This window comes from Heliangelus exortis, chromosome 2, assembly GCF_036169615.1.
Source record: "Heliangelus exortis chromosome 2, bHelExo1.hap1, whole genome shotgun sequence".
Lineage (NCBI taxonomy): Eukaryota > Metazoa > Chordata > Aves > Apodiformes > Trochilidae > Heliangelus > Heliangelus exortis.
Window position 1 is genome coordinate 102,166,718 of NC_092423.1, and position 21,537 is coordinate 102,188,254.

Consider the following 21,537-nt stretch of genomic DNA (forward strand, 5'->3'; position numbering starts at 1 on the left):
TTGAACGGGGCTTCTCCTGAAGCATCCCCGTCACGTGGTGTTAATTCTGAGACACAGCTCAGAGTACGGCTATAAATAAATAACTGCGGAGAGCGCCTTGCTGCTCATCTCCCTCAGTCCGGCGCCCGAGGAAACGGGCGGGAACCAAGACACGGCCGCAGGCAGCTGGGATGCCTCACCCCAGCCATAAACGCTCCGAGGCAGAGGACGGGTGAGGAAGGCAGGCTCAGGGGAGGCCGCGGGCTCGGCTCCGCGCCGCGGGTGACAGCAAGGCCGTAGTCACCACAACCTCTGCCGCTCTGCTTCCCCAACAGCCACCTCCTACCCCCCACCGACCCCGCTCCACCGGTCCGGTCCGGTCCGGTCCGGTCCGGTCCGGCCCCAGCCAGCGAGTCCCCGCACCCCTCAGCGGACCGGTTACTCCCGCCCCTCACGCAGCCGTTTAACCGCCGACGGCCCTGCGCACGCGCGCCGGTCACGCGCGCCCTCCTCCCCCTCGCTGTCCCTCTCTCTCCCCTCACCCCCCCTCACCGGTCACGTGGTCCCCAGGGCGAGGCGGGACCGCGCCGCCGAGGCGGCGCGTGCTCGTCCTTCCGCCCCGACCGCCCCCCCCACTGGCCCCAGCGCGCGGCGGCGCGGTCCCGCCGCCAGTACGCGCGGGCGGGCGCGCGCTGCACCAACCGGCGGCGCTTGGCGCAGTTCGCGTCCACCGGGGCGCCGCTTTTCCTGCGCTCCTCTCCCCCTTCTCCTCCTCCTCCTCCCGTCTCCCTTCCTTGCCCCTTCCACTCCATTCATCCATCCATCCATCCTTCCGTCCCTCCGTCCGTTTGTCCGTCCCTCCCTCCTCGGCTGACACCGGCCTCGCCGGGCCTCGCTCCAGGTAAGCGAGATGGAGCCCCTGCCATCAAGACGCCTTGGGGAGTGGGCGCGCAGGGGCTTGGCTGTCTGCCCGGCTGTGAGAGAGAAGGCGGGGAGGGGGGACGCCGAGCGAGCCTGGACGGCAGCGAGGGAGGGAAGGTGGGTGGTGGGGAGCCTGCCCCGGCTGCCCGCCCGGCCTCGCTCCCTTCCCTGAAGGGGGCTCCGAGCAGCGACCCTTGAGCCCCTACTTTAAGAGTCGCTGGGCAGGGGGGCGGCCGGCCTGCCCGCCCGCCTCTGGTGCCTGCCCTCCCAGCCGCTGCCCTGGGTTCTCCTGCAGCCCAGGCCGGCGGCAACCGGGCCGTCCCCATGTGCGGGGAGGTGTAGGAGGCGTAGGGGAAACATCCCCTCCAGTCCTCTGGATGCCAGGTGACTGCCTGCCCCGCTGGCCAGCCCTGGGTGACCTCTGGAGCTGCCTCCCAGCCGTGAGGTGACGTGAGGGCGGTGTGCCGTTTTCGGGCGTCGGTTTTTAGTGGCTCCGCTTGGCGGTGCGACTCTTAAATGTTTAAAATTGTGATACGTGCCTTGTTGCCCGAGCTCCTTCCGTTTGACCGATGGGTATTTCTTAAACTGGGGTTGGTGACTTGCTTATCTGTGGGGCACTCCTCCTTTTGTTTTTTCTGTTTATCCCAGAAACTATGAAGTGTTAGTCACTGGAAGCGCATTCTTTATTTTTGTGTGTATGCTATATTTCAGTTTTTGCCAGGTGCTCGTCTACATTGATTTGTATGAACTGCGTTTTTCCTCTCGTTAAGCGGTTACTGAGTAAATGTAGAAGACATCAATGAATTTTAACAGAGACAAAACGCTGTTTAAACGGTGTGTGTTTCTGTCCAGCAAAATGTGGTCAGAAGTATACCTGTATTTTGGCTGCAGTTCGTATGTACACATTGTCTGATGGCATTTTTTTTTTCCTAAACCAAATTTCATTGTTGTTATGAGAGAATTTGTTAGCCATATCCCATAGTGGTATAATACCAATGTGGTATTATTTAGGAGACTTTCAGTGGAGAAGGTGATGATAAGCTATCCTATAAAACTCGGTTGGTTGTTTGGTGCTTTTTCTTTGTTTACTTTTGGGGGTTTTTTTATACATTAGCATTTCTCAGGACAACTTTGAATACTGAGTTCTTAATGTTTGCAAACATATTGAAAGAGGAAAAAATGTTAAGTGTACATCTTAATGTACAGGTATTCACTAGTCAGATTGGTAAAAATCATAAGCCATGGAATGCCTTAGCTTTTGTGTTACCCCAAGTGTGGGCATGTCAGTCATTTAGATACCTAACCCTTGTTTGTGTGCAGGATAGGTAAAGCATATTGCTCTTATATAGTATAATATTAAATGGATAAGCTAAAGTTAAAAAGTTTCTAAATTAAATCAGCATGTTAGGAACTTCGAATGAAATGCTGTTTTTTCTGGTGCTGTTCTTAGTTACAGTAGGAATAACTAGATAGTGCTGAAAGGCTCTCGTAACCAATTGCAGTATTGATTTTTAAGCTCATAGCATAATTTTTCAGTTAAGCATACAAAATTTTTTTGGTTTTTTAATGGTCTGTTGAAGAGGGGGCATTTCATTGTGTCTCATTCTTAGTACCTAACATTTTAATTTGTTACAAAATTAAATTTTTAATTCTTTGTTTTTATTTACTTGGAAAACACGCATTTAAAATATTTCATTTTCTCAGGGCAGAGAACTTTCTGTCCTTTCTCCAAACTTTCAGCATTTCTTTCCATTAGTGTAAAGTCATGATTAATGACTTTAGGAAATAGAAAATATACTTAACTGCACTTGACACACCTCTATGTATCTTGAGGCCCAAAATAGCTCTTCTTTGCATGCTTCATGAATTGGTCTCTGCACCAGAGAACTTGCAATCTAGATCAGATAAAGCTGAAAGGATGTTGTTCAAAGCCGTGTTGGGAACCTCTTTCAAAGCTACAGGTTAAATTAGTTGCATTTGTTTCTCTCTTCCTGGAAAATGCTTACATGGCACATGGTTAGTACTGCAGATCCCAATTTTCTTCTTTTCTGGTCTTTTACGGCTTAAGTGCAACATCACAGCATATAGGAAAACATCCCTTCAAGGTCTGTGTGTGATCTCAGAATTAGAATGCAGTTCTTTTTCCTCCATAAAATAACTTTGGCTTACATATGAAGTAACTTTTAATCATTGCTTAGTTCATGAATTGCAAATACCTTGTATGTAGCGGTCTTAAAAGGAATGGAAGAACACCTGGTGTGAGATTCACTGCTGCATGTTACATACATCTATAGTGAAAAAGCTTTCAGGCTTATACATGTCAGGTGTAAAGCATATGCATTAGATGTTTTTATCCCCCACTGGGCAAAATCTGAAAACATAACATAGTACCATACTATTCCAATGATTTTGCATCTGGTAGTGCCGATTAGGATTGCTTTCTTTATAAATTTTAATCTCCTTCAAGTTGCATTTTAAGGTCCTACAGTAGCAAACAGTTGTCATCCCTGTAAATATCTCACTGTTACAAGTAAGTGGAATTTTTTTTTTAATTGTAAATAAAATTACCCCCTTCAAGCAGACTAAAAATGCTGCTGCTTTGCTAGGAATGTTTCACTTAAAAAGCAGTTTTTATTCTGCCTAGCTGCTATCTTATCTTCATTGTTACAAACACTCTACTTTGTAGTAACATTAGAGCTTACATTTCAGTTTGTGCAGGCAGGCTGATTAAATATGAAACTCTTGTTCCAAGTCAAGCCAGGTTGCCTTTGAACTTTTGGAGTATTTTTTTTTTAATTTTGATAATTTTTTTCTTGTATTGATAGTTCATGGGAATTTCATGGAAACATAGAATGGTTTGAATTGGAAGGGACCTTGAAAATCATGTAGTTCCAGTACCTCCCACTAGACCAGATTACTCAAAGCCCCATCCAACCCAGCCTTGAACACTTCCAGGGATGGGGTATACTCAGCTTCCCTGGGCAACTTGTTCCAGTGTCTCACCACTCTCATAGTGAAGAATTTCTTCCTAATGGCTCACCTAAATCTACTCCTTTACAGTTTAAAGCCATTATCCCTTGTTCTATCACTACTCACCCATGTGAAAAGTCCCTCCCCAGCTTTCCTTTAGGCCCTTTCAGGTACTGGAAGAAGTCTCTCCAGAGCCTTTTCTTCTTCTCCAAGAAGAATTTCCAAGTAAAAGATTCTAGCTTCCACTTCCTAATTAAGCATTGTATTTTTTTCAGTTTCTTTCAGCTTCTCAGTAATGTAATTTAACATTAAGTCCAGAAGTTGTCCTGAGTCACCCTTTCCTTCCCCTTCAAAAGGGACACTACTTCATTACTGTTATTTATACTGAGTGACTGAATAAGATCTTTAACTGAGAAACTGGCCCATTTCTTTATATAAAATGCTCATGTTCAATACCAGAAATGTAAATACATGAAGAAATAATAAAAAAGTCTTCACTGTACCAAGTGACATGTTTTTGTTGGTCTGCGTGGCTGCAGCCAGCATATGCTAAGCAGGCTTCAGGCCGTGTCTTTAGGTTTTTATGGATGTTGTTCTAATTTGATAGATGTCAATTGGTTCAACAATATGGAGTACCTAGTACAAAAAAAGTTTTCTTATTTTTATATACTACCTTTAGCATGTTTTAGATATTCTGTATGTTTCTCAGTATAAATATATTTCTGTTCTTTCTTGCCATCCTGAAGATACGTACTAGTCACAGATCTTATGTTCATGTATCAATTCTAAAGATAACCATATTATAGATCACTAATAGGTCAAGATGCATTAATACACTTAACACTTAAATACATTACTATGTTCTATGCTTTGACTTTTGAATCCCAGAAGGTTGTAAGAAAATGCAAATGCCCCTGAGGCAGATTAATGCCTGGGGAAAAAAAAAATTAAATGGAGCAAATCAAAAGATAAAGGGTTGTTCATTAGAGAAATGCTGAGTGCTCTCTAGAAACACACAGGAAAAACTTAATCTACTTTCATCTGAAAATGATAGATGGAATTTCTATTCAGAAACTGAGTGTTATGTGTCTAGAAAAAAGTTCAACCAAGTATGATGTGGCTTTAGAAGAGTTTGCACTGCTGGTAATTTTAACAGTAAAGCTCACTCTGTCAACTCTCAGAGTATTATTGTTCTCCTAAACAGAAAAAAAAATGGTAACTTAAAAGAAAGTGCTTAAGTTAATAGAAGGATAGATGCCATAGTACTGGAATCAGATGATTCATAGTGGATCACGTGGATAAAACTGTAGAGATATTACAAAAGGGCCAAGTCCAAGTAAGCAACAAATTTCTTTTGTTGATATTTTTCTTTTCATATAATTAAAAAAATACTTAGAGTGCACTGACAAATACTGTAATTTGAGTGGCTCTTTACTTGACAGGCCATCTTGAAGACACTGAATTTACCATTTTGCATCATAGATAGAGAACTAGGTACTCCATTTGCCTCATTTTAACCACCAGTGCTTTTGTATCACAGTTGTTTATCTAACATTTGTTAATGGCTTAGATTCTTGTACCATGCTGTTATTACTGATGGTAGGGGTGGTTTTTTTTCATTATTTTTAATTTTTGAACAGCTGGGAATTGTGAGGCAAAGCAGGTAACTCTGCCTTTTACCCCTCTTCAGCATTTTTTAGCAGAATGTGATTTTTAGTTGCAGGTAACTTGCTAAAATGGTAAATTTCTGGTCTACTAGAGGAAAAACCACTTTTTTTTTTGTCTTAATAAAATTCTTCTGTCCCTTTGAGAAAGGATCTGAGGCAGGTGGTCTTAACTCTGGACATCTTCTGTTATTCATGTGTAAATTTATTTTAATTTGGCAAAGCTGTTTGCCTTTGAATTTGGTTTAGAAGTCAACGATGAGGATGGATAGACTTCTGCAGTTTAAAGTAAAAAAGATGATGTATTGAATATATTTTATCACAAGCTGAAATGAGCAGAACTTTTATTACCAGTTTTAGTGAGCATATGCTTCACACCAGGGCTAGGATCAAGATCTTGGGCACAGGAGAGTGTTTTCAGTTGCAGTCTGATTTTTCTTATCTCCATAGGAGAATTGGGAACTCTTCCACTTTGGTTGCACTCAATAGACAAAGTGTAAAAAGGACATGAAAATAACGTGTGGTGGAATTTAGGAATAGGAGAAGAAAGGACCTTTTCCAATGTCAAGATAGGGTTTGCTCAGCACAGTGAAATGACTTAAATAATTTTCACAAGCAGTTGGAAGGGTGTTTTTTGGTTGTTGTTTTTTTTCTCATGACCATCTGGGGTATGTAAATCTGTTTAACAGCTACAAACATAGCCTATGGAAACAATGTTTTTAATATGCAAAGAGGTTTTAGCTGTGTTGGTAACCCTTGCATTTTTAGTTCTTCATCTTCTGGTCTGAATTTTCCTTTGGATAGGTGAAAAAAAATTAGAGATTAATGCAATAAAGTATTTTATGAAGGTTAATATAGAGAAGTACCATTTAAAAATGGAATCATAGTTCCCTTCAGGGATTTTGACTAATGAGCAATGGGATAAGATATGTAGACTCACAAAGAGTAGAGGAAAGAAAAAAGAAGACACCAAAGAGCTGAATAAAAGTTGCATGAAAAATATTTCTTCTAATACTTCCAAATTTGGAGTGTATGCTTTTCAAAACTAAAGCTAATTTTCTTGTGTAAGTTGTAAGCAAATTACACAGTACTTTAAATTTACTCAGAGGAAGTTATATTTTATTTACCTTACTAATAATGAGAAAGAGAAGGAGGCTTGCTAAATACCCATATAAATCTTACCTTACTGTCTGTGCAGTGACTACAGCTTTATCAATATTCTAGAAAGGCTGTCTTCTAAAACACTTCTAGAATCTTTTAAGAAAATGTCAATCAGAAATACTGTACCTAAACTGGTACGGTACTGTCTTAACTAAACTGGCTTCCATTCTCTTTGTAACTATTTTTATGATGTTTTAATGCAGCATACATGATAGATAAATGATGCACCAACACAGGAAAATTCAGTGTCTCTAATAATTTTGACTACCCTCTAAAATAAATATTTCATGTTTGCTAACAAACCTCCTAATTTTGGTTGTGAAGACCCACATTAAATACGAATTATTCACTGTATAGAAAAGGGCCCAGAGATGGTAGCAGTTTATTGTAGTTTTACTGCAGATCTAGCAATCCCAACATTCAGTTTGGGAGTTTTTCTTGAGGACTCGTTTAGTTTTGGGCCTTGAATGTAGTTCATTATTTTCATTATAATTATTTTGGAAACCTAAAAGCCATTGGTTGCGCCCTATAAAGTGATTAATTTTCAGATCCTAATGCATAAGTTTACAGAACTTAGGGGCTGATACAGTGAAGGTGATAGTAGGATACTAGATTCTCATTTAGCTTGCAATTCAAGGATTAAGCCTCTATGGTCTTCTATAAACAAAAAGTAACACCATGGGTATGGGGAGAAGATGCATGGGTTAAAGGTAAGGAGAGTATGTCTGTGTTAAGAGAAATATTAATGGTCCTCAGAGAATCTCTCTTCCATTCAAGGGTAGAATTGTTTCCTTGTACTACTACATTTCCTCAGTTAGTTCACCTATCCATTATACTATTTAGAGAATAATGACATTTAAAAAATTCCTCAGAAAAGAAAGGTAACTCTTATTCTCGGTCATGGAGGTAGGTGTACAATCATAGAATGTCTGGTGTTGAAAGGAACCTGTGAAGACCATCAGATACAACTCCCTGCTTCTCACAGAGCTGTTTAACACTAAACCATATTGACTAAAAGCGTCAGCCAGATGCTCTGTGAACTTTTGACATGCTTGTATTGTCCACACACCCAAATTATACTGCTCTAACAATTCAATTTAAAGAAAGTAGAAACATCTCCCCAGGAAAAAAATGTTTAATTTGGTGTGCATTGTTTTGGTATGGTTTCACATCAACTTGGCACCTGATCAATTTCTCTTCACTATTATAATGCAATTTTAGAAAAAAAAGGGGGGGGGGCAGAATAGCCCACAAATACCAGACTCTGAAATGTCATCAAATTTGTCCTATGAAACATGACAACTTAGCTCAGTGAAATCAACCAGCAGAGGGAGCAGGCAAATGGAGTGTCAGTGGTAATTCTGAAATTAGGTGTCCAGTGGGCTGAACTAGGACTTTGGATGTTGCTACAGGTGGTAGAGTTGCAACACTGGTCAAAAAGTCTTCGAGTGAGGTAATGTAGACTTTGCTTAAGAATCATTAACTAAATCCCTGTTTCTCTTCGTGGGAGTTTCAGCTGAAGTCACGTGACCTGATGTAAAACAAGATCATTACCTATCAGTGCAAACACATGGCAAAGCCTGCCCATGATATTACTTATCTCTGAGAGCAAGGGGGCTGTGACATTTCAAGCAAAGCCTATTGGTGAGGGAGTTTCTGTGTGATCTTTCTTAAAGAAGTGCTTCCTTTTTAATCATAGTACTGTGTGGGGAAGCACACTGAATGTTTTTCTCTAAGGGACCAGAGGATTTACAGAATTCTTTTGCTTTTATGGAAAGAGAAGAAATGCTGATACACCATGAGATGGCTGTAAACTTTGCATTTACCTGTACTGTGGAAAGTTAGGTTTTTCTGAGATGAATTTCTCAGAAAAGGATGGTTTTGAAGATGACCTCAATAGAAGTGTTGTTGATGCCCATGAAAGGGTTCCTTCTGGAATCTTGGTGAGTTTGAGAGATTTATGATTTTATGATTATATAATTTCTTATGGTGTAGTTAAAAATATGTAAAAATTGACTGCATATACTTAATGTGAAATTTTATGTGAAAGACTTTAATCAGGCATTCAAAACGGCTTACTACTTTTCCTGGTTTTGTTCCATAAGTATTCTCCACATTGCTAGAGGCAATCCTAAACCTGAACTAAAATCTTAGCTTGGAAGCAAAGATGTTTTTGTTTGCTTGTTTTTGCTGAGTACACCTGATTGTACAGTGGCTCTGCTTTACACTGTAATTTTCCCCCTTTGCCCCCCAGTCTTTTCAAGGTACAAAATAGAAACTAGTTAAACACTTGCTAAATGTTTTCTCTGGTTAAGGAAAGCCTCATAAGTGTATATATACATGCAAATATAGGCAAGATGAGAGAAACTGAGGGACACCATTGCTATGCATGTTTTTTTATTTTATTTTTCTATCTGCTCTATTGAATCAAACGCAACTCCTTTAATATTTACATTATGTAGCATTAGACTTACAATCCTTTAAATGTGTCTCAAAATAAATGAATAAATATCTATTATCTTGTAATCTAAGATCTACACTGATTTTGCAGAGATAGTTAAAATTCATGCACTCTAAAGCTGTATCTCTCTAGAGTAATCTGATAGCTTGCATTTGAGGAACTTTCTGTTGTCGAACTGGGCATTTGTAGTGTTTGTGCTCATATGAGTGCACCTTCATAAAAGGTGTTTGTTTTAAGAAAGCAAAAAATGTAAAAAAGTAAAGCAGTACTACAAAAACATAGAAAACAAATTTGTGGACAGACTTTTGATTATATTTGGAATGTATATATGTATATTACTGAATAACAGTAAGAAATTTTTAAAGAAAACATGTTGGATCTGTAGCAAAGTCAAGTCTTTGTTGATGGTACATAGGTACAATTCCTGTCTGCAAAACCTCCCGCTCTAGAAGTGAGCAGTAAGCAGTTTCCTGGTGATGAGTTTAGAAAAAGTGGCTATCTGTCATGTAGACCATGTGAGAATTTATTTGAGCTGTAGTACTGTTTAACAACTTCTGAGAGCCATTCTGTTCCTCATTGCTGTAACATGAAGAAATCAACCAACATATGCAGGGCTAATTTTAGTTCAACTGATTTGAGTATATTATAGATGGAGGCACAGAGTTTTATTTTTAGTTCTTGAACATCTAAAATAGATCCTTCTTTTCTTATTTTGTATTTACTTTTATTCTCTCTTCCTCAAAAAAAAAAAAAAAAAAAAAAAGGCAAAAGGAAAAAACCTGTTTGTTTCTGCCTTTTGCAGTGTAATGGCTTCTTGACAGGAAAAGTCTTTTATTATATAGGACAGAGATCCTTTTCCACTATTCCAATTACAGTTGCAATTAATATTAATACATTCAGCAGTAAGAATTTTTGCAAAGTAGGTGGTATTGCATAAATATTAAACAAATTAATCTTTCTAGAGCCTTGATAGTCACAAAAAGTCTCTGTTGTGAGTCCTTATGTGTTGATAGCCTTTTAATTAGCTAGTCTAGAAGAAGAAGCAGTAGTGAGCTACACTGGCAGGGTTTTGGAATTTGACTGCATCAGGTAATATAGGTACTCTGAATATCAAAATAAATAAAACTTAAAAGCAAAACAGTATCATGAAATATGCAAAAACTAACACTAAGATTTTGTGCAGTTCTTCCCTATAGTCAGATTCAGTACTGCTCACAAATTTTCCAGCATTTTGCAAGGAAACTTTAAATTAATCTCCTAGCTGGGGTTATGTTGACATAAATTAGTAATCTAATTTTTCGCAGGTATATAGTGACACTTTGTTTCTATTTGCTTGCTATAGTTTGAATCTTCTTAAATATATATTTTAAAGTGATCCATTATGTTAGAAGCTGAATTGCAACCTGATAAGCAATAATATACCATAGTTTCTGATCTACAATTGTTTACTTGCAATGTACAAAACAATATTTCCATGAAGACTTGGATCATAAAAAGCTTTCTTTATAAACACTATTTTTAATACTCAGTAGGTTTAGAAGTTCCTAACTTGTTCCCATGTAAGAGGTGGTTCTGTTAGTGGCTGTGTTGTGAGCTACGGATATGTGACTGAGATCTATAAAAGAGAACTTTTGCTACAGGAAAGCAAGGATCTATGTGAAATAGATGAATGGTTCAGTCTTGTCGGCTTATTTGTTGTTTGGTTTTTTGGTTTTGTTTTTTTTTTTTTATGGTTTCCTGTGATAAGATCAGATCATGTATGTGAGGAAAACTAGATTATCAACTGAACTCAGTTTTTTGCAGTTGGTGTGAAATTCTGATTGTTTAAGTGGTCACTACTTAAATTCTAGACAATTCCTGCTGAAGACTACTTCTCAAGTCCTGTTCATTGAAATTAAATATATGGAATGGAGGCTCTAATGAGCATTTCAGTTCCTGATTGTGCCAAACATTTCTTTAAACAAATTAAGTCTCCTTGGTGACATGAAACAACATTTCTTTGAAAGCATAGAGCATAGATTCCTCTTGGAAGTGGCCAAGTTATACTGTGAATGATAATGACTATGTGTTAGAGAATTCTTACTAAGATTTAGAATAAAGGTTGACTGTAATTGTAGGGGAAGACTGATTTCTTAAACAGTAAGGGAGAAATATTGCTACCTTTCTGTCTTGGGCTGCAGTTCCTGGAACTGCAGCAAATACTTCGCTTGTCAGGATGTTCAGCTCCCTGCCCTGAGCTTTTTTATTTTTATTTCTCTTTGTTGCTGCTGTGTGCCTCATGACACTGTAGTGTTTATACAATGTTCTTCATGAGCTAATCTAACTTACTAATGCACTGAAACAAACAAGAATGACAAAAAGAAAAAAATTAGACTCCTGCCAGCTGTATGAGAGCACTAAAATCAGCTCATTAAGAGGAACAGATGAGGAAGGGTTGAAGTGAGACCTCCCACATTTAGTGAGAGTCATTATTTCATTAGCAAGCAGTCAGTTTTATAGATTTACTTCTTAGAATTGAAACTGAATTTTATTAGTACTGTTGATAGAGTCCATTCTACTAATCTCACTAGTCACTCATTGACTGCTCTTTTTTGTCTTCATCAACCACGTTGTACAAAATGTACAGGAGAAAATTTTCTAGCATGTTACTTTGCACAGCAATTGTGTGGATAGTTTGAAAAAAGTTTAAATAAGTATTAGAAAACCACCATATTCCTTTTCAAGCCTTATGGAGAGGAAGGAGAGTTTTTTCTAAAAAATCTAAATGTGATTAGGTAATATCTGTTAGGCCTGAAAACCATGGGATGAAGAAAAATGCTTCTGTAGCTGCTCCAAGTCTGTGCAAGGAGTTTTAGATTTTCTGAGTCTTTACAATTGTATTTGTGCTGTTAGATGCTGCAAAAATAGTCTGCTTTAGAATGAGTATATTCTGTGTTATTGTAAGGAAGGATTTGGAGTCTCTGAACAGAAATAATTTATTATTACCTAGAAAATGAAAGCAATATCAAGAGGAAGAACTGTTGCCATACAGTTTTGTTTAGAGGCATTAAGAAAAATCCTAAACCTTGTTCAGAGGCTAATAAAATAGGTAAGCAAATAGACAAAGTAATTCACTCTAGACTTTCGTTGTAGAAATATTAGCTCAAAGGAGAATTTTTACAATTTAAGCTCTGTTATATGTTCGGTGGTTTGTGTTCTGCTTTTTTGCAGTGTCTTTTTGTTCTCCTAAATATGCTTAATTTGCATATTGCAATTGTTTGGATATATCTGAAATGAGGTTGTAGCAGTCCTTTGGGTGGGAGGTAGGAGACAGCGGTGAGGAAAGGTTTCACTTAGGCTTCCATTAGAACACCATCACAGTTTCCCTCTTTCTACTAAAGCTCAGAAGTTCTGGGAAATTGTTTGAATTCACTTTTTACTGGTAGTCATAGTTCACATTGTATTTTTAGTCTGGAGGACTTTCATTCGTTCAAAATTCATTCACTCAAGTATTTTTAATGGGTTAGACAGGATGTTCAATAAGTGATTCTGTGTTCTTGTCTGGCATCTTCCCTTCTGTGTATTTTGTCCTGAACTGCCCACTATTCTCTAGTAAGATTCCTTCACCTAGGCTACATGTTGTTCTCTTTCAATCTCCTGATGTCAGGAGTATGAAAAACCACAGGAAAAAAAACCTGCAAGAGACTGGTTTTCTCTCGACTGAATCTTTGACACCTGTGAAAAGTAGTTAATAGTTAAGGTAACTTTATATTTAAAATAATGTATTGCATGAGTCTGTAAACTTGGTTGAGATTTGAGCTTTTCACACATGAAAATATAGTATTTGGAATTCAGTGTTTATTCTTTGGGCATAATTTCTATCAAAATTATAGTTGTTAGCTGGTAAGTCATCTAATTCTTGTAGATGAGAGATGTTCAGGACGAGATCATGGATGAGAGAGGTGTTCCGGACAAGATTGTGTTGCTAGGCTCGTTGTGTTTTCACAGAGCAAACTTTACTTCAGCAGCTGTTTTAAATACGGTTTCATTACATTGTTTGGAGGAGTATGCATTGTAGCTATAGATGACACTTGTTTTGTTTAATCAAAATTTAATGGCAGAGTCTCTAAAATTTAATGGCAGAGTAACTATTTGGCATCAGCTGCCACAGGTGGAAGCCTTGCTTATCTCTGTTTTAGCATCTGAAGGTCGATGGCAGTTCTTTTCAAGAAAGGTTTTTACAAGCTTGTGATTTGTATGTTGCAAGAGATTTTAGTACTTGTTTCATGGCAAATAAATTCACTGGTGTTGTCCTTTCCTTATATAGGAAGAAAACTGCTTTTCTTCCATATTTGTTTTCTCCACATTTAATCTCAAACCCATCAGTCTCCCATTAGATCTTTTACTAATTTCTTTAAAGTGTCTCAGCCATTTTTAAAATGTAAAGCTGTAAAGGAAGAGTCACGTATATTACACTACACATAACTTTTCCTGACTTTAAGATTTTTTTTCTTCTTTATGTACACTCATGTCTATTGTCAGTAATGAATGAGTTGTATTAAATAGGCAGTCTTATCAGAGTGGATTTGTCTTTTTAGTTTATCTGAGTAATTAGGCATAACTTGAAAGTAAGTTTTGCAGTTTATCTATAACATGCTTCAAATTTTACTTTATAATATTTAAATAATCAAAGATTCAGGTTAATAAACTATTCAGAATAGGTATTGTAACAAGATTGTTAGCAATTTAAAATTGCTTCACAATTCTCTTAACACTTGAAGACATTTATGTAAAGCATGTTACAGTAACCAGAGTAATTGATAAATGACATTACACATCTGTTTAGATGGGGGGGTTTAAAATAGTTTTTTAAAACTTCATAATTTTAAAGTGTATTTATATTTGGTTTTCTCTTTCTCTTCCTTAGTCTCAGACTATGAACTACGTAGGACAACTTGCAGGACAAGTCCTGGTTACTGTGAAGGAGCTGTACAAAGGCATTAATCAGGCAACCCTTTCTGGATGCATTGATGTCATTGTGGTCCGTCAACAAGATGGTACATACCAGTGTTCTCCTTTTCATGTCCGATTTGGGAAGCTTGGTGTATTGCGATCTAAAGAAAAAGTGGTAAGTTCAGGAAGTGGGCCAAAGCAAAGTTTTGAATACCAATGCATTCTTTTTTTTGTCCCCCTCCTCCTTTCTTCTCCAGCTCCCCCACACACCCAGTTAGCATACTTATGTGAGAAACTGCTTTGTACTACATATTTTGTACAGAGTGGTAGTTTTGGAATGCAAAACAGAACTTCCTGTGGTAATCTAGGAACTCTGGAAAAAAAAAAAAAAGTGGAAAAAAAGCTTTGACAGCTCTTGAGCTGTGAAAAAAAAGTAATATAAACATATAGACTACACAGGCTTAGAGTGTTTATATAGCTATTTATTTACTTAAGTATGCTGGGAAAGAAATGCTTAATGCTTAACTGATCCTTGATGTTATAAGCAACTGTTTTTGGAATGTCTGGAGGACAAGTAGGCATGTCTTGAGGGTTGGTGACCTGTTATAAATATTGCTCCTTGTTAGTTCTCTTCAAGGCTGATATGCAGTAGGAAATGTTGCTATTAATAGCCACAAGCTAATAAAAACTGGGACTGAAGCTTTGTTCCTATTTGAGCGTATTTGAAATATAACCTGGTGCTATCCAAGCAGGTTGTCCTGCCAGCCCCTTTGGTAAACATGCCTAGGGAGTGAGTTGGATTGGATTGTAACTTTGACTGAAAAATGGACCGATTGTGGGGGGACCTTACAGTCCGTAGGGAGCAATGTGTATGGCAGTATTGCCTGTGGGTGTGCTGCCGAAGGATAGATTGATTTAAACAGATCAGAAAACCTCAGGATTATATGCTGCTTTTCTAAGAAGTGAAAGGGTACTGCAGGGAACTACCCTGCATTTGTAAAAGGAGACCAAACTGCAACTGAAAGAGCAGTCATGTTAGGTCTTTATTATTTAATTTTTTTTTATTAATGATCCACACTTGGAGTTACAGCCTAAGTGTTTTAAGTTTATTGTAGTAACACAGACAAGCAGCAGTTTTCTTGTTTCATTGTTTCCTTTTTATTTCCCAATGATGTTTTCTCTTAATAAGCACGCTTATCATCACTGATGATAAAAGTTGATTCTCCCTAACAGATTACAACAGATGTGCAACAGAGTACATTAGTTTGCCAGCAAGGTACAAGAGGGGTAGATCTGTACTTTTTTGCAGGCAAATGAGATACCCTTAAAACAGAAGTGATCAGAATCTTAGGCTTGCTGAATGTCTTCAAATATATTTCTGAGAAACTGAACCAAATTTGAGACGCTCTCTTCTTCTGGGTACCTCAAAAATGCTGTTGAATTGCTTTACCAGGCTGTCAGTGTAGCTTTCAGCTTTCGCTTAAGAGGATGGCTGCTGCTGCTTGTTTCCTTGGAGTTGCCATGCTGTGTTTGATTGTTGTCTCAACAGTCAACTGAATATTTATTTTGTGTGCACATCTTGCTCTGGCATGTTATGAGGCTAAGATCATTTGGTAGTCTCAAAATGAATGGGAACACAAAATATGCATAGCTGTGCTTAGAATCTATACTTGGGATATGTACTGAAGTCTGAAGAAACCAGCGTGTGGTGTAGGAACTAAAATTAGGGATAATTGTCTGTCTAAGTAAGCATAAAGAGAAGGTTGAAAAAAAGATGATTTTTTTTTTTTTTGAAAACTCATGTTACTAAGTTGAAAATTCAAGAAAATATTTTTTAAAACTGTGTTCAGTGGTGAAATACATATGATTTTCAGATTAAAATCATCCAGTTCTTGTGGGAGAATAAAGAAAAGCTGCTGTCTTGTGGATTTGAGTATAGCCCCCAGTGAATGGTTGTCTGCTTGGAATTTATCATCATCTATGATTGGATTTCCTTGGTTTATGGTTTTATTCTCATAAATGCAAGAGTAACAGTGGTTGGGATACATGAATACTGTCTGTTTTAGCACTGTGGAAGTGCATTTTTTTTTTGTCAGTCTGTTTGCTAATCTTAGCCTTCTTTTTGACTGGCCATTTTGTATCATGCTAAGTAGCTAGGAGTATGCATATTCCCATCACAGTTTCAGCTGTATGGATTGGGGTGTAATTTTTCCTCTTGTACTGGCAGGAAATTAGAACTTGAGTAACTTTCATATTGGATATCTTACAGCAATTACAGTATTTAACTTGGTCTCTAGACAAAAGTGTCTATATATAATCTGAAATGCTGTTGGCATGTTCAGTAATTAGGCAAGTCCATTGTGTTTCTACCTTACATATATTAAATTGTTATTAGCCAGGCTAAATGCACACACACATATACCATTAGATAGGCAGATGTACTGAAAAATAAGCTAATTTTACTGAATATTGAAAAGATTTTGTTTGGAAAATTTTGGAATGGAACCCAACTGGGTACTGAAGATTTCACAAAGAAGAGGAAGTAAAATGGTTACATGTTGGTTTTAGAAAGACATTTCTTCTTTTTTTCTATCTCATACATGTGAGGAAAGGTAATGTCTCCTTCCTGTGCAATGTAATCTAAGTTGAAGTACCTTATTAGGAGAATAAAAACATGCTTTCTCTGACTAAAGCACTATGGTTGTGGAAAAGTTAGCCTCCTGTGTCATATCCTCCTATACTTGTGACCAGGAAAATCTGAAACAATGTTAACAGAGTTGAAGAAATAGTGGCAAATCTCTGTCCCATTTTAAGGAAGCCTGCTTCCAGGAGGCTCCCAGAGTGTGGTCTTTAACGATTGGTGTTCAGCCAGACCTCAGTTCACGTTTAAGCACAGGAATATGAGCAGTATCATTCATTCTTCCAGGAAATAAAGCTAGGTCGATTATTATTTATGCTTCTAGCTCCCTAATTTAGTTAAGATTCAGGCTTCAGATGTTTTTTTATTATTATTCTTTCTTGTAGGTGTTTAGGCTTTTTGCTAGGCATGTGATGTACCAGGGAAAATAAAGATCATTATTATGGCAGATTTTCAAAAAGCAGATGGAGGAGAAAGAGGCATGATTGTACAATGGAACAAATTTTACTCTCAGAGCTAAGTGGGCCTTGAGGTCAATGCGTTCCTCTGTGATTAATTATTTACACTGAATTTTTTCTTTCTGCAGATTGATATAGAAATTAATGGTGATGCTGTTGATCTTCATATGAAACTGGGTGACAATGGAGAAGCTTTCTTTGTACAAGAAACTGAGGAGGAAAATGTAAGGGCTTTGTACTTAATGGTTACTACAAGGCAGTATTAACAAAGTAATGTATTAAAAATGCTTAATATAGTGTCATCAATATTGTAATGTTATGAAGCTAGTTTTGCTGTGACTGAATCTTAACACCACTTTCATATACTGACAAGATGCTTGGTGCTTTGTACAATTCTGCTACCAGTGATAACAAAGTACCTCTTTTTATTAGCTTTTTAATTTTTTAAAAAATTTTGTTATAGTGTATTCTTGTTGACTTTAGTTACACAAATTGCAGTGGCTTACAATAGTTTTTTGCCTTTAGTTCTTATAGCTTGTGCTAGTGACCTCTGTAGTAATAAAGATTTTCAATGTTAATATGCTTTTAATTTGTCTTAAAATATTTAGCACTGTTTTTCACAATTTTATCTATCAGACTTTCACCAGTTAACAATAACTTCAACTTGAGATGACTTCTTATAATAGTCATTGATTTCCCAAGAACCAATTGCAGCTGGAAGTTAATAAGCCTCTGAAAAACAGAAATAATGGTTCATTTTTAGTCTGATTTCCTAAGGGTATGGGACCTATGTAATCACAATATTTGTTGATTCTGGGTTTTGAGTTTGTTCACTTTTGAATCTTTTGGCGTTATTCAGAAAGATAGGAAAGGAATTCTACATACATAGTTTCAAAATGGTTTATAAAAATAGTCAGCTAGAGGAGAGAGGAAAGAATTATCTTTCTGAAGTAAAAGATGAAGTGTTAACTTCCTGTTGTTATTGGGAATCATAATCTTTCAAGGAAATGAGCTTCATCCTCTTTTTACTTTAGAGCACTGCTTGTTTACTGTGAAGGATCAGAGGAAGTTTGAAAAAAGTTAAATATAATCTAAAGTTGAAGGAGAAAAGAATCATTAAGGCTTGGTATCTTAGGGTAGGGATTTGTAACACCTAAGAGAAAGGGAGGTTGGGCTCTGTTTTAGCATGCACCATGATTAAAATCAAAACTGAAAGCAGCTTTTTGTAGCTGTAGAATGTCAGCCATTCATGGGAACTGATCAGTTTTAATACTTTCAGAGAGCAAGGGGAATTACTGCCATCTTTATCAGGACAATATTTTAAAGGAGCTACTGCACTTGATTAGTATATTTTAATTTAAAATGAGAGCATTATCTGTGTATAATGTTTATAATGTGTTCTGGAAAGCTGGTTGTTCTTGTCAAACTATAGATTGAGCTAGCTACAAAGCAGAAGGCTGAGTTTTTACTGCTTTTAGATGTTTTTTAATTTCAGTCTTTCTGCTACTGATCAGCTTGTCCTTGTGGTCACCTCTTGAAGCCTTGCTTAAGGTATAACTGATAAAGCTCTCATTGAGTTTGTGTGAGATTTGGACAAGCTCTTTCAAGTGGTTGTTCTTTGCTGGTTTCATTCCTTGACATTTGGAAGTAATGCCACAAGCCTCAGGACTATTATAATGTAAATTTCCAGGATAATTTTTCAGCCAGGTTTTTTTTTTTTTTTAACTTTTCCTCTTTTTTTAAATTTTGTTTTGTTGTTTTGGATTATTTTTCACTAATTATATAGAATATTAGCTTTATTTAAGGTGCTATAATTATATTCGGTGTTTTTTCACAAAGCAAAATCTGTGTGTCAGTATTGCTGTATAAGGCTGTATTTTGTTCTCCACTTTTCTATACTTTGCAACCAGTAGAACAAAACTTTGGTCTGTAACTCTAAACTCAATGGGAAATTGTATTTTGATATTTTATAATAGAGATATGCTCAGACTTTGAGTACATCAAAAGTAGTATCAGTGCTCTGGTTGTTTCTCATCACAGTACGGTTCCTGACTATTCTTCTACCTACGAGTCTTGTAAAATAATGATACATCTTGTAATTAGTTTCTTTTGTACCATGAAGCTCCCCTTTTCTTTCCTTTTTTTCTTTCCCCTAGCTATGCAAATCCCATTCTCTTCTACCTGAGTTCCACTTTGTTCCTTCACAGTGCTTTTCTTTCAGTCAAGGCGTCAATACATAAACCCCAGGGAATACATTGCTAAAGCTTTTCCTTTGTTTCAGTTGTTCCTTCAAAGGGCAGTGAGTTGTAATTAATTGAGGGTTAGTTTGTTGATTTTAATGTGAGAAAATTATAGACAAGTTTTTCTTTTTGAAGGGTACTTTACATAAATAGTATCTGACATGGATGGCAAGATTGAATGCACTTTTACCTAGGCAGCAGCAGCAGGAGTACAGCCAGCAGATGGAGGCGTATGGGGTTGCCCCACTCAACCTAGTATATGTTAGGTCAAGCCTGCAACACAGTTCTGGTCTTCCCAGTTCAGAAGAGACATGAAAAATGGGAGAGAATCCAGAGAGCCACCATCGAAGGGATAGAGAAGTTGAAATAAGAAGAAAGGCTGCTGGCATTTTCTGTGGTCAGCCTAGAGTAGAGAAGATGCAGAGGGATCTAACCACAGTCTTGCAATACCTATAAGATAGTTATAGAGCAGTTGGAGGCACTCAAGAATGCCTGATGATCAAACAAGGGACAAAGGGCACAAGGAGTAAATTCCATGTGGATATAATAAAAATCCTTCACTGTGAGAACACTAACATGGGAATAGGTTGTCTACAGAAGTGCCACTGGACATACTCAAGCTTTGGCTTGACAAGGCCTTGGATAGCCTAACCTGAGGCCCTACTTTCAACAGAAGGTTGGTCCAGATAATCTCCAGATGTCCTTTCCAACTTACACTTTTTTATGAGTCTATTTCAAATAGACAGCAGTAGATTTAATTAACCTATTTTTGTTAACACATTTACTAATCATGGATAGAACTGGTGTGCTCAAGGGCAGATAATTTCAATAACATTCCATTAACCACCTATTTGTTTTGCTTGTAAAATCAATTGTTTAATGTCAAAACCTATAAGAATTCTAACATGCATTTTTCTGAATTTTTTTTTAGTGAACTTGCATCCTTTCTTGCATCCAGCTTCATACCACTGAGCTATTTGTATGGGTTCCTGTCTTAATATAGATGGAGGGATTGATTTGCATAAACAGCTTGCCTAAACAAAGTAAAAAAAAGTCTGATCTTTGTGGTGTGTTTGTTTTGTTTTGTTTTTCATAGGAAAAAGTTCCTGCATATTTGGCAACATCTCCAATACCCACTGAAGACCAATTTTTTAAAGACACTGACAATCATTTGAAATCGGGTGAAAATGAGAGGATGTGTTCAAGCTCAGAAATTCCTCACTCTGTGGAAACAGAGACTGTATTCACCCCAGGTTCTGTGAAAAAGAAAAAAAGAAGAAGAAAGAAATACAAACAGGATAGCAGGAAGGAAGATCAGTTTTCTTCTACTGGAACGGAAGAGATTTTTGAAATGGAAATAAGCTCAGATGATGAAAAAACTGTACAACCCGTAAGGTAAACTATCAGATACTTGCTGACTGCTTTTGCTGCTATTACTAAACGTTTAAAAGGTGACTTGTACCTTTCCTCTGTGTAAGTAGTGTGTAAGTTTCAATAGGCTCTGGCTAGGCATTTCCTCAAACAAAACAAAACTCCACACCATTATCTTCCACATCTTTACAGAATCCTTCAAGTTTGGCCATTTTGTTATGGACATGAAATTCATTTAAGCCCATTATGATCAAGAAATGTTGTCATTATCTGTGGTGTGACTGAGAAAGTTTCAGTGTAGTTTCTGAGATGAGACATACAGTGTGGGGGGGATACTTGTAGTACATCACATCTGAATTTGACTTCTTGGTTACTTGACGTTTGCTTTCATAACTGAAAACTACATAAAAGGAATGCCTTTTCACACTGGTAAAGAGAATTCTTTACATATATTGTGGTCATAAAGGAGGGATGTTGGTGTGAGAAATCAGTCCTGTATTTTGAAGCGTATAAACTGTTTCTAGAGTGGAGCTGATGGTAAAGTATTTATAAGCTGAAGAAGCCTATATAAGTAGTAGGAAAGGTTATAATAATAGAAGAAAGCTATCAAGATTGTAAGTGCTTAAAATCCAGGAAAGGTGCCTACTCATTGGTTCTGTGTGGAAGCTTCTTAGGCTGTTTAACAAAAGAAGTGGACTTAATTTTCAGACAAAGCTACTTTGTTTGACAGCATTACTGTTCA

General features: G+C 37.5%; 1 protein-coding gene across 5 annotated transcripts in view; it reads left to right on the forward strand.

Moving 5' to 3' along the window:
- The first annotated feature begins 553 nt into the window (after positions 1-553).
- Positions 554-21,537, forward strand: part of LPIN2 (lipin 2) — a 45,975-nt gene continuing 24,991 nt past the window's right edge. For 2 of the 5 annotated variants that reach the window (XM_071737240.1, XM_071737244.1), the window contains exons 1-4: positions 8,294-8,638; positions 14,063-14,263; positions 17,313-17,408; positions 20,521-20,819. In XM_071737240.1, the coding sequence (XP_071593341.1) occupies positions 8,552-8,638; positions 14,063-14,263; positions 17,313-17,408; positions 20,521-20,819 (683 nt within the window). In that variant the 5' untranslated portion in view covers positions 8,294-8,551. Of the gene's footprint in view, positions 881-1,362; positions 1,491-8,293; positions 8,639-12,802; positions 12,896-14,062; positions 14,264-17,312; positions 17,409-20,520; positions 20,820-21,537 lie in introns of those variants that run through there. The other 3 variants (XM_071737242.1, XM_071737241.1, XM_071737243.1) reach the window with 3 other exon arrangements.